At 55.5% G+C, this 12,693-nt stretch overlaps 1 protein-coding gene across 1 annotated transcript in view; it reads right to left on the minus strand.

The window, feature by feature from the left end:
- Positions 1-520: 520 nt before the first annotated feature.
- Positions 521-12,693, minus strand: part of LOC137672156 (BPI fold-containing family B member 4-like) — a 36,308-nt gene continuing 24,135 nt past the window's right edge. Inside the window, exons 8-23 of the mRNA XM_068416190.1 lie at positions 11,199-11,302; positions 10,460-10,586; positions 9,610-9,724; positions 8,996-9,100; positions 8,575-8,730; positions 7,116-7,179; positions 6,629-6,692; positions 6,128-6,219; positions 5,361-5,534; positions 4,619-4,672; positions 3,835-4,002; positions 3,684-3,751; positions 2,368-2,410; positions 1,821-1,884; positions 1,434-1,510; positions 521-883 (exon numbers count right to left, since the gene is read on the minus strand). Coding sequence (XP_068272291.1) covers positions 860-883; positions 1,434-1,510; positions 1,821-1,884; positions 2,368-2,410; positions 3,684-3,751; positions 3,835-4,002; positions 4,619-4,672; positions 5,361-5,534; positions 6,128-6,219; positions 6,629-6,692; positions 7,116-7,179; positions 8,575-8,730; positions 8,996-9,100; positions 9,610-9,724; positions 10,460-10,586; positions 11,199-11,302 — 1,499 coding nt within the window. The 3' untranslated portion in view covers positions 521-859. The remainder of the gene's footprint in view (positions 884-1,433; positions 1,511-1,820; positions 1,885-2,367; positions 2,411-3,683; positions 3,752-3,834; positions 4,003-4,618; positions 4,673-5,360; positions 5,535-6,127; positions 6,220-6,628; positions 6,693-7,115; positions 7,180-8,574; positions 8,731-8,995; positions 9,101-9,609; positions 9,725-10,459; positions 10,587-11,198; positions 11,303-12,693) is intronic.

A 12,693-nucleotide genomic window follows, 5' to 3' on the forward strand; every position in this document is an offset into this window, starting at 1 on the left:
AGCCGTTCAGACTCGCTGGAACACCAGTCCTGCAGCATTACCACGTACTTCAACCCCCCCAAACCCCTCCTGCTGTGACACAGGACACGCCAGCCCATGGGATGATGGTGCGTGGCACCAGGTTTGCCACCGGGCACAGCAGTGACGTACCGCCGCCAGCTTTGGGGACACCAGCAATAAACACCACACTAGTCACAATGTCCAGTGCGGGGAAAAACAGGGGGTTGAGGGGCCGTTTAAGACCTCAGATTTATTTATTTTTTACCTAGAATCACTTGTTTTTCCAAAATCAAAACCACCTGAATTCTTTTCCCTGGGACATACAGCGACCAGCTGACGTTACACCAGCCCAAGCAGACGTGGACCATTGTCACACCAGACCCCACAGCAGGAGGCAGGACAGATGCTCTCCCTGAGAAGCACCAGAAACCAGAACCTCGTTCCAAGCACTAGGACAGTAGGAATCTTTATTACAGCACTTCAGACCCTTCTGAACGTGGGTGGTGACATCCCCTTACAAAGCCACATGCAACCAGTTCCCTTTGCCGTTACATCAAGAACAACTTTCCCTCAGAACAAATTTAACAATTCCACTGCAGCATCACACGCAGCTGCTGTAACTGTGACCCCCAAATCGTGCCAATTCCTCCAAATAAATATTTCTGCAGAGCTGCCTATCAGGTTTTGGCTTATGCAAATATCTCAGTACTTGCACGAGCCAATTAACTTTAAAGTGTCTTAACTGTTAGCAAGAATCTTGAATCAAGTTTGGAAAAGCAAAGCAGATAACGCCGGTCTCGATGCTCCATCCTCGCTGGTCTTTCCTCCTCTTCCTCTGCCCAGGAAGACCCCTCCGTGGTCACACCAGGATCACCAGCAGGCCCTGGGGAAGCACAAGGAGCGACACAGCTGTGTTATTTCCCAGCTTCGACGGATGCGGGTTCAGGACAGGTTGTAACCAACACACAGCGAACAGAAAAGCCTCTTGCAAGAATCCTCACGGCAGCAACGAGGGCACGGTGTCCTTCGGGAAGCGCCGGAGAACATCCCAGCTCCTCCGGGACATCTCCAGGGGGCACAGGGCTGGGATTCAGTGCCATCCAACACCCTTTGAACGGTGCCACTCGACAGACCCCTGCACCCACCTCAGAGCTGCTGTCCCAGAGCTCCCCAGAAAGGACAGGCAGCCGCTGGGACCTGCCCCAGAGGGGTTCGAGGCTGCTCATTGCCCACCCGGTTTGATAGCACTGATGGGCACGGAGGGCTCAGCAGCTTCTGACCCGGAGGAGGTCAGACAGAGCAGCCCTTTCCAGCCGTCCAGGGCTTAACATCGACGGCTCTAAGCCACCGCTGGCAGGAGCCAGCTGCTGGGAACAGCCCCAGCGACCTGCACCGGTGCCTCGCAGGAGGAAACAGCCTTTGCAGACACTTACCGCTAATATCCGCACATCCACGTTTACTAAGGGGATGTTCAGCACGTTTGGCAGAGGGATCCCAATGTTCAGGGCACCTGCAGGGGACAGACAGGTCCTCACACAGCGCCGAGGGGTGAGCCTGGCTCCTGCCCCACGACAAAGCTGCTCTGGGGAGGGCAAAGGGAGCAGAGCTGCTGGGGGGCACGGGCTGCAGCCCCCACGCACGGCTCTGCCAGGGCCCTTAGGGCTGACGCTGCGGTGGGTGGCGTAAGAATAAAGTTGGGACTTTTAACTACAGCCTCACGATGGGGACTGCAGACCTTCAGCCGCTCCAGCCCCATGCACACACCCCCCTCTCCCCCAGGCACGGCACTCCCGGTGTCACCGCCGCCCCGGGCACCTCACCGTTGATGCGGGGCACTAACAGTTCCACCAGCAGGTTGCTGCAGAGCGGCTTCAGGCTGGAGATCTGAAGGGGAGAAGGGAGAAGCGCGTGAACGGCGCTGCCGGGCACATGCCAGCGGCACGCACGGCCCCGCGCCGCAGCCGGGACACAGCCTGTCCTGGGATGGGAGGTCACCTCCCACCGACACAGCAAACACCACACAGTCCCTCTTTTCTTCAAAGCAAATCTGCTTTTCTTCCCCGATTTCTATTTGATCCTTCCTTTGGGAATCTTTCTACCAGGTAAAACTCCTGCCAGAGCTCCGTGTAAGCTTTGCCCAAGCAGGGGTGAGCAAACAAACAGGCTTCAAGCTTCACATTGGCATTGTTAGAAAAGGCAGGAAAAAAATAAAAGCAGCAAAAGAAGAATTGCTACAACCTACAAAGCAGAGCAGCCAACAACTAAGAGCCCCAGCAGATGTGATCCATCCCGGCCAGGACACGCTCCAGCATCACACGGCGACCGCGCATCCCGCTCGCAAAGCCTGGGCTGCCCCGAGAGACTCACGTTACTGATGCCAACATCGGAAGACTCCAAGGAGAAGGAAATGCTGCAGGAGAGGAAAGCAAACAGCACGTCAGACACCAGGGCACCGGCCAGAGCTCGCAGATCCCTGTCGCGAGAGCCCTGCGCCTCCCGGGGCAGCCCGTGGGCATGGGCGAGGCATCGCTGGGGTGTCCACCAAGGGATTGCTGTGCTGCCACACTTGCAAGAGGATAGAAAACAGGAAAGGAAAAGCTTCACCTAATTTTTATTTGCTTGTAAGTGCAGCAGCACTGCAACAGGGCACACACTAGCTCTGGCCTCCCCTTCCCTCTCCCGTGATTCACCTTAGGAAAGGAGCCAGCTCCTGGTTAGCCAAGAGCAGAGCTCCTAGGAAAAGCCTTGTCTGGATTTACAGAGCACGAGCTCTGGAGAGTTTGCTCCAGCTCCTAATCTATCATTGCAATCACCCAACTATCTCCAGAGCTGAAACACACGCTTTATTTCCACTTTGAATTTCTCTTTTCTGCTTCTATTGAATCTTGTTATATCTTTGTCTATTGAATTAAAAGCCCTTTGATGCATTTTTATTCTCTGTATTGCTGCATACGAGCTATGCCAATGTTGCTTCTAAATCTAGCTCTTTGACAAGCTAAATGGCTTGAAATCCTCACCCTCACGCTGTAAGAAATGCTTTCCCATCCTTAATCACACCTTGACTGGCATTAACGACAGCACTTCCCCTCACTCCTTTATCACCCGTGTCCAATACCAGACATTCGAACCACCGCCCAGGATCAAAGCTGAGCTGACAGCCTGAGGCAGGTCACCTCAGTTCTCCTTGTTCTAAAACTGTCACAGACTTTTCCTCCAGCCTCCTAAAACTTTCCCCCTGCTGTAACATCTCCTGGAGGTCAGCGATACCTGCCCGCCGCGTGCCATCAGCCCCGGACGCGATTCTCAGACTCAGGAAATGAAACATCTGCTTTACACCAAAAACCATCTCAGTTTGGTGGCTCTGGAGCCACCATCGCAAGGCAGAGAATGTCACAGGCCGAGGGCAGCACTGCCTGGCTGGGGCACTGCCCTTTGTGCCACGCTCCCGTCCCTTCGGCCGTGGCTCCGGCAGCTCCGTGTCACCGAGGGACACGCTGTGACAGCACTCGGAGCGTCCCTGATGAACTGCAGCCCTTCTTCTGGCCACTGCTCCCCAGCAAACCGACCCTGCGCGCCGAGCCCCGGGGCAGCCGGAGTGTCCCGGCACAGCCAGGGAGCCGGGGCTGTCTCGGGGGAGCAGCAGGCTTTGCCCCAAGCAGCCCAGCGCGGCGGGGCCAGCCTACCTGCCCAGCGACAAGCCCAGCACCAGTCTGCCTCCAGCAATCGACACGTGGGCGTTCAGGCTGAGGTCCTGCAAGCAGACAGGGAGAGGATCAGCCCGTGGAGATGTCCCCATGCCAGCTGCCAGCCCGAGGTCTTTACAGCCACACTTACGGCCTTGAGCAGCACGAGGTTGAGGATGGATCCATCTAAACGCCTAACGAACACCTGAATGATGACCAACAGCTCGACGGTGGCTTTGTTTTCTTCCAAGAGGATGAGCGGGTTCCCAGCTAACGTCAGCTTAATGCTCAGAGGACGGGTCCCGCGGCAGGCAGAGCACTGTGGGAACCGGGGACGCACGAGGTGGCCACCCGCACCCCACACACTGGCCAGGCAGGGGATGGGCAGTGCTCTGGGGGACTCTCGCAGCCCCATAACCCCATAGGGCCTCCCCCAAGGTCACACAGACCTTGAAAAAGCCAAATTTACAGAGCAAATAGGTCTGGCAGCGCGGGTCGGCACTCCTTGCTGCGGGCAGTGAGTGGCTGAGGCAGCAGATGTGGAACGAGGGGGCTGGGGCTGTATGGGGGTGCCCAGGAAGGGGGAGATGCCAGCAGCCATCCTCAGCTCCCTCTGGCAACGGCTGCCAGCGAAGGCACTCCCCTGCCCAGGGAGCAGGAGCAGGCTGGCTACAGCCCACGGCACACGGAGCTGGGGCTGCGCAGGGCTGGGCACAAACCTCGGGTCCCTTCACCTGCTCCCATCAGCCATCGGGCAGCAGGGCAGCCTCGGGCTGTGCTGGCACGGCTCAGCATGGCTCAGCATGGCCAAGGGGAGGGCAGCAGAACACCAGAGACCTTTGGCAGCAGCACGCCGGCACGTCCAGGTGAATCACTTGGCTGGCCTCGGGCCTGGCGAGGTTTACACAAACCCCTCACCAGCGAACGTCACTCACCTCAGCAGGGACGAGGGCCATGATGGCTTCTTGCAGGCGGGTGGCACCGGAGAACTGTTGGAACAAAAGCCCACGCAGCCCCGGTGAGCGCTCGGGATGGTGCCAGCAACACCCGTCCGGCCGGGGCCACCCCCCTCCCACTGTGTCCCTGCTCACGCTCCTGGGGCCAGTCCCGAGCCCTCATTCACCCCCTGTCCCCAGGAAGCCCCGGGCAGCTCAGCCACACACAGACCTACGTTACGGCAGAACCCCGAGCCCTCAGCCCTCCCCATCGCTCCCCAGCTGCCGGGGGGATCCCAGTGAGAGCAACCAGCAGCGGGAGGAGACGTCACCCCGAGGCTCTCAGCATCTGTCAGTGTGCAGAGCCCTCACATTCCCCAGTGGGAGTACGGATGGGAGGTACAGAAAACGCACACGCCTGGAGAACTGCAGCGCATGTGTGAATCTGCTTTTCTCAGTGACATTTTGCAGACTCCTGGAAACAGATTACAGCCCTCCAGGAGCCCAGGGCACAACCAGTGCACAGCTGGCTTCACCCAGCCCTGGGGGGCCCACACAGAGCCAAGACAGCCCATGGGCTAGCACAGCTTTCTGAGCAGGGCAGCGAGGAGGCAGCGCTGGGGATGGAGCATCCGCAGGGCCCCGGCACGCCGTGGCTGCCCCGCACAGCTCCCGAGCAGAGATGCGGTCAGGCTGGCATGTCCCGGCCACCACCGCGACACGCAGGCGCTGCCACACTCACGATGTCTGGCGTGCAGGTGAAGGTCTGCTCCGGGATCTGGACCAGGAGGCACAGCGCCGCGTTGACAAAGCTCTGGCGCAGCCCCAAGACGAGAAGCTTGTCCAGCAGCGGAGGCAAAGCGGAGGGGGACGAGTCGTGGGGGATGATGCTGCCGCCCACCTGCTTCACCACACCCTGCAAAGGGAGAGGACACGGACGTCAAACCTGCCCTGCAGAGCCACGAGGCATCCCAGACCCCCGGGATGGAGAGTGCGGGTCTGTGCCAGCTGAAAGAGCCCTCCTCTCGCAGCAGCTTCGGGGAAGCACCGGCCTCCGAGCTTTATTTAATGGACAAGAGGAGCTGATAAAGGGCAGAGTGTGCAACTGAGGCCGCCCGAGCTAACAACACACCGTGTCCTAATCACAACCCACTTCAGTTCATCCTGGAGATTTCACTCCAAGGGCAAGCGAGCGGTGAAGGTGCTGCCAGGCAGCAGTGCCAGCCAGCCCTGCCCTCCTCCTCCAGTGCCCAGCCGGGCAGGAGCCAGCCCCGACGCTACAGTTTGCAAACAGAGCAAAAGAGGGCTTGAAGAAAAGTGCACACAGGCACTTAGTGGGGATGTGGATAATAAATATTCCGGCAGCATTTCCAGCAGGAGTCGTTAGCCCTGCTCCGCCGTGTGATCGTGCTGGAAGGAGACAGCTGCTCCCACAGGATGGGGTGAGCGGGCTGAGCCACCGCGCCCCAGGCACGCTCAGCAGGTCCCCGTCACCCAGCGCCCACTTACATCTAAATCCAAGCCAAGGAACAAGCCAGAGGTGAAGGGGAGGCTGGCCAGGCGGTAGTGAATCGTTCCCGCTGTGCCGACGGGGATCACCTCTTCCCGGAGAAAAAACACCGTTACAGCATCAAAAAACAAGCAACACCACAAACTCCTGCCCTGACCCCGCAGGCCCCCAGCCAGACCCCACACCCAGGTCCCAAGTAGTCCCTTCTGTGGACGCTGGCTGCTCCCCAAAACGGGCCAAACATCCCCAAACTCGGCTTTGCAGCACCCGCCTTTACTGTACAGCCCCAGAGGAGCACCAGAGATAACAAGCTAAATCCAAGGGTGATGTGAGGAGGACCAAGGTGCGAGCAGCTCCCTTGGACTGCTCAGGGGCGAGTTCGAGGTTCAGTATCAGCCCTGGGAAGCGCAGCTCCTCCCCGACACGCTCAGGGACTGGATGTGGGAACGGGTGCTGCCCACCGCGGGGAAGCGACTCCTCACCCTCCCCGGGAAACGCACCGTTGACAGTGCCCAGGAGCTGGATGTTCACGATGTTGACGACGATATCGACTACTGGACACAGCTGCAACACAAACCAGACACGGCCGCTCAACCCCCCGGGCACCCCTCTGCAGGAGCCACCACCCCACGGCCCCGTCAGCCCCGCTCCTCTGATCTCAATCCCCAGGGCAAGGAGTGCTGGGGGGCTGCGAGGGGCTTGGGGGCAGCCGAGCACCCCTGGAGCTGGGCCGCCTCACCAAAGGGCACTGCTTCCATCAGGGGAATATTTCAGGCGTCACCCCATGGGCAGAAACACGCTGGCAGCTGCCGGGCTGGCCATGGGCATCCCAACCGGGCTGGCCACCGGCATCCCTGCCGAGCGGTGCATGCCAGCGACGTGGGAAAGCCACACAGAAAGACGGCGCAGCTCGCTGTGACCCTGTGACATGTTGTTCCTGACATTTCTGCGTTCCAGCTAGGCAAGGAGGGCAACCTTCAGGCTTACCAGACCGGGCAGGGTTGCTGTCAGCTGGTTGAGCACTATCTCATTTACTGACAGGGACAGTAAGCTGGAAACAAGAAAAACAATCCCCAATCACTACAAACACAGCTCCAGGACAGACCAGAGGCTCTCCAGCCCTCATTCTACACACTGCTGCGTCCTCAGCTGTCCCTCCAGGGACACAGGGGGCAAGGAGCTGCTCGCCTCACTGACCAGGGTGAGAACTGGGCTAATTTCTGAGAAATGAAGGTTCAGCACTTGGGGTGTGCAGACACCACCGCACGGAAGGAGCGAGCCGCTCGCAGCGTAACCTGCCTTTGGTCGTCGTCCTCTGGTATTTAAGTCAGTGCTGTAGTGAAGGGAAGGTGGAGTTGCTATGAAATATCTCCATGTTAGTTATGGGAAACAAACAATTTACATGTGGAGTAACAAGGAGCAGTCTGCTGGGTAACATCCCAGCGCTGCTGCTAAGCAGGTCGCTCCGGGACGCGCGATGCCCGCAGGCAGCGCAGAGCCAGTTACTTTTGATAATCAATGTGTTTCTGGACTATTGGGTTAGAACACGCAGCAGCACACTCAGCAAGCCGCAGACAGCAGGAATTCATAACACATCCCATTATTCATGCCCAAGTTCTGCCTAGAGATGCATCTGAGGAACTGCCATGAAGTTCATCGCGTGCATCCACGCTCCCCTCGCCCCCAGGGAGCTCACTTCCCACACACCATCACTTAAACCCTGATAAGACTTAAAATGGGACCCCCAGAGCGGGTGAGCCGTGTGCCTCTGTTTGCTTACGCAGTCTCTTTCAAACCAGCTGCTGCACTGATTGAAATACAATGCATAATGCAAAAATTAATTAGGAGAAATTCAATGAACCTGGAAAGCGAGTGACTCAAAAGCAATGAAAGAAAATATTTCCCATGATCAACTTACTGTTGCATCCATCATACATGAAGTCAGCAAATTCTTTCTGCCAAGAATTTAATAAGCCTGAGCAAGAGATGGCACATTGGCATGGAATCACACACACCCGCAGCAGCCAGACCAGAAGTCCATATGCCCAGCATCTTTCTGTGACAGCAGCCACAGGCAGAGCGTAAAAGCAGGGCCAGCAATGGTGTGTTCTCCTGGAACACTCCCTGCCCTCTTATCCCTACCCTTGGCGTATCATTTCACCAGCTAAGTCTAAAGAAGGTGCGCTGGAAGAGGGACCAAACCTCATACTTCAGACCTTAAAATTTCCATGGGCAAACAGGGCAAATTCACCCTCATCTTCCAACAACCAAGTTTTTTGCCAGTTCCACTGAAGCAACTGGCTTTGGTAACGGGAAAGGAATTACTTCCCCGAGGCCTGGCTCTGTGTCAGCTTAGCACCGTCTGTGTCCTGGCAGACTGTCTAGATCACTGGATACAGAGAAGAGGACCACAGGCAATGGACAACACAAATCCACAGGCACTTACCCAGAAAGGAGCTTGATCTTTATGGCACCAAGGATGCAGAGGCAGTCTTCAACGACGACCTGGACCGCGCCCGATTCAAAATTCGTGCATTTAATGTTCGCAGTCATGTTCACACTCACTATGATATCAATTAGTTCTGAAAGAAGGCCAACCAAGCTGAAAAAAGTAAATGGGTTGAACAGATTTCATCTCTCGGCCTCTAACCAGAGAAACTCAGCAAAGCCAGAAGCAACAAACTGCACCTCCGTCTCCTGCAATTCATTACAAACGCCACAAGCCATCTTTTGGTGCCTGTTCTGCTCTGTGACTTTATTATAGGTAAGAAACACCTAGAAAACCATAAAAGATGCAAAATGTTGCACAGAAGGAAGCCTGTGGGTAGGGGTTTTCCTTAGCAGCCGCCGTGAAACACCACACTCACCAGTTGCCGCTGAGCTCCAGCTTTGCGATGATGGTCATCTGGACCCCGATTCCCGGCAGCAGCATCACCGACATCTTGGGGAGCTGGACCTTCACAAGGTGCAGCCTGCAAACAGCAGCACAAGCTGACGCAAATTAAAAGCATCTCCTAACAGCTGAGCAGCTGTACACACCGAGGAACCTCAGCACCCCCATCACCAGAGCCCCCTCCGGCTGGAGGCAGGAGTATGATAAGCAAGAGACACCAGCTCCAGGATGACAGAGTCTGCAGTTGAAACCCAAAAGAAGGCAACCTAGAACCAGGCTGGGGTGGAAGCCAACTTTATAGCAGTCAACATTTTCTCTCTGTGGCACCCTCCTCTGTCTCTCAGTGCTGTCAAACATCTCAGATATCAACAGCTGCGTCAGAGCCGTCATTCTGCATCCACAACCCACAGTGCACTTCACCACCCGCCTTGCTACCGCGCAGAAAACTTTTGTCGGGCTGGAATTTCAGTATCAAAACAAAATGAGGGTAATTACTTGGGCCAATGATGCCAACTGCAGCTCAGCTTTTGCTGCTTCAGAATCGCCGGTTGAGGTGCACTCACGGAGAACCCCTCGCTCTCCACTTACCCAGTGATGCTGGTGGGGGAGTTCAGCAGACCCCCTTCACCCATGATGTTTGGGAGCACGAGGCCCTGCAGGTGCTGCTGGAGAAGCCCGTTCTGGAGTATGGCATCTGAGAGAACTGGAAAACAGCTCTGCGTGAGGACCAGCACCCACAGCAATGACCTCTCTGTCCTGGCAAAGGAGTCACACAACAAAGCCCACCACCCCCGAACCTCCTTGTAAGCCATCAGCTGTCTCAGTGCAGTCAAATCACACAGGGAGTGATATTTTACAACGTGCACTACACCAAAGCTGCCCTGAGGGACTGAACCAGGAGGGGAGCAGTGGGGAACATCCCAGAACCCCACTTAAAGATTACAGCACGGTTCTACGCTACCAGCAACGACCCGGCCCCGCTCAGTGGTTGTGCTTCGACTTACAACTTGTTTCCCATTTGTAAAGGGGTTTTGTTTGTTTAGTTTATTCCTTTTTTTAACAAAAGCAACTTGAAACAAGCCTCTTTCTTTTTTTCTGGAGCATTGCAAATATTAACACAGCTGCTAAACTTCACAGCAGCTGTTTGCCAAATATCAGCTGCTCCAATATGGAAATGAGAAACTAAGACAAAGAGAGGAAATAAATCCAGATCTAGCCCTGAAATTCTGTATGGCTGTTTGGTGCTGAAACGTGTCCCCATTCTGGAGCTCAGAGATTTCCCTGACCCGTGAACCCAGCAGTGGCTGTCAGAAGCTCTAAGCAAAGTCTGCAGCCCTGAGAAACTACAAAATAAAGATGAAGACACTCAGGAGGTTTGACACCACATCAGGATCCCACATAGCTTCCAGAACAGACATAACTCATGTTGTCTAGTTACCGTTCTGCACGGCCTCTGGGCTGATGGCGCAGGACAGACCGGACAAGACTTCTTGAGAAGGCGAGAGGAGGCCACAGAAAAAGATGATTCCAAAAAGCTTCAACATCGTCATCTCCAGGAGGCTCCCCTGTTGGCAAGGGAGACACTGGAGTGAAAGGTGGGGGAAAAGCCTCTAAGAAGAGATCCCAGCGTCTTCATGAGGAAAGAGGTCAAGCAGAAATCCCTCCTCTATTCTTTATCGAGCTCAAGTGAGCCTCTGCTTGAGCCTGGGGCAGCAGGACCTTGTTCACACCCACACACATGGACAGACTTCAAGCGTGGGTCAGTAAAAGCCCTTTCCTGGTCCTTTGTGACTGGCCCAAAATATTCCAAGTGTTCACACTCCTTTTCCCCTGAACTGCTCTTTAAGCAGTCGTTATTTCTGCGTCCCTTAGATGAAGTTACACGTGGTTTGGTAAGGGTCTTTGCCAAGGGAAGCATCTGAGGATTATTCTTGCTCTTTCTGACTTTCAAAAGCAATAAACTAAAGCTCAAGCGATAAAAACAAGCTAGCTATAAAGTTATAATGTAATAATTATTAACATAAATCTAATTATGAAATGACAGACATAGGCAGATGATTAGGAGCTTGGCACACAGCAAAATCTCAAACTAAAGCAGCCGAGCACTACGTGCATCCCTCCGGAGCGACGACACTACAGCCACGCAGCCCTCGCCAGCGAGGCCTCGAGGCACACACCATGCTATTACCCGCAGCAGCTGCAGCCAGCTGGGAAGGGCTCCCAGGTCCCCTCGGGCTCTTCTGGAAGTCGTCGAGCCTCTGCGTCGTCCTCCCTTTTTCTCCTGCAACGGAGATGGCAGAAGTTGCCTTATATAAAAACTGCAGCCAAGCAGACACACCTTCTCCTCCCAACCTCCCGTCTCACGAGCAGCCATCCCTCTCTACGCTTGCTCTTTGCAAGCAACACCCACCTGCCACCCCTCTTGATTTATACGAGGTAACGTCACTGCTGACTTGACTGGCTGCCGTTTCCCTTTGTGGCCTGGATCACTCGGACGCCGCTCTTTTCCCCCCTAGTCTGCCTCAAAAAGGATGCCCTGTGATGGTGGCCCCAGTGGGGACCCCCATGCTTTGAGGAAATAAACTTTTTAAGAATCATGAGAATTACTGAAGCATCTAAATCCGACGGGAGGCTGATGGGGCTGCGGGAAGGCAGCACACGGGCACGGATTCAAGGAGGTTGTAGCAGGCAATGATCTACTTTTGCCAGTCCTTGAGGAGTTGTGGGACTTGTAACGCTCATTCCTGTTCCAAATGCAACACGGGAAGAAGATTTTCTTGACAAAAAGCAACATGAAGAGGTTGCAGAAACCTGGTAAAAGTTAGCTTTAAGACCAAGCTTCAAATTGATTTCTGTTGTATCTGTAAAGGGCGTCAGGAATTGACTGTAAACATGAAGTTGTAATGAAATGTACCAAGCCAACACTATCTTCTGAATAAGCAATGCTTACGCCAGCTGAGTGAGCCGAGGGCGGCAGAAATGGGTATGGCAAAGGAAAATCTCATCCCTCAGCGGGACGCCCTGGCCGGGCTTCGAGGAAGTTTCCATTGTGCAGGGCCCCAGGAAGATCTTATCTGGGGACTTTGTTCAGGTCTGGTCACCCATGTTCAACAGGGACGGACTCAGATGGAAACTGGGCAGCATCAGGCTGCCGAGGTGACTTGGAACCCGGAGAGGGGCCGGCGCGCTCGGCCTCGCGGAACGGAGACGGGGCAGAGATACGATCGCTCTCCACAAACACGGGAGAGGGAGAGGAGAGCTGCTGGGCTCGGGGACAAAGCTGGCACAGGAACAAACACAAGGCAGTTCAGGTTGACGTTAGGAGCAAGCTGCTACCGCCACGGCGAGTTCTGGGCTAGCCTTCCCCTGGGAACACAGAAGGCAGCAAAACCAGCCTTAGGATGCTCTTCAGTACCACACGAGGATGCTCTTCAGTACCACACGTGGGGCTTCTTGCTCGCCCTGATGTGCTTCCACTGCCTGGGACAATCCGGCCGTACTTCTTTTTTGCTCCCTTTCAAAGAGCCTCATCCAGGTGCACAAGGCAGAGTGGTCATCGTACATGTCCGCAGTGAAGCATTCAGACTCTGCTCTGGCCTCGCACACGCTACAGGGATATCGCTGCTGGCAAAAGGCAGCTGCTGAGCACGGACAGAAGTAGATCTCCAAGTG

This window comes from Nyctibius grandis, chromosome 19 (genome assembly GCF_013368605.1).
Source record: "Nyctibius grandis isolate bNycGra1 chromosome 19, bNycGra1.pri, whole genome shotgun sequence".
Classification (NCBI taxonomy): Eukaryota; Metazoa; Chordata; class Aves; order Nyctibiiformes; family Nyctibiidae; genus Nyctibius; species Nyctibius grandis.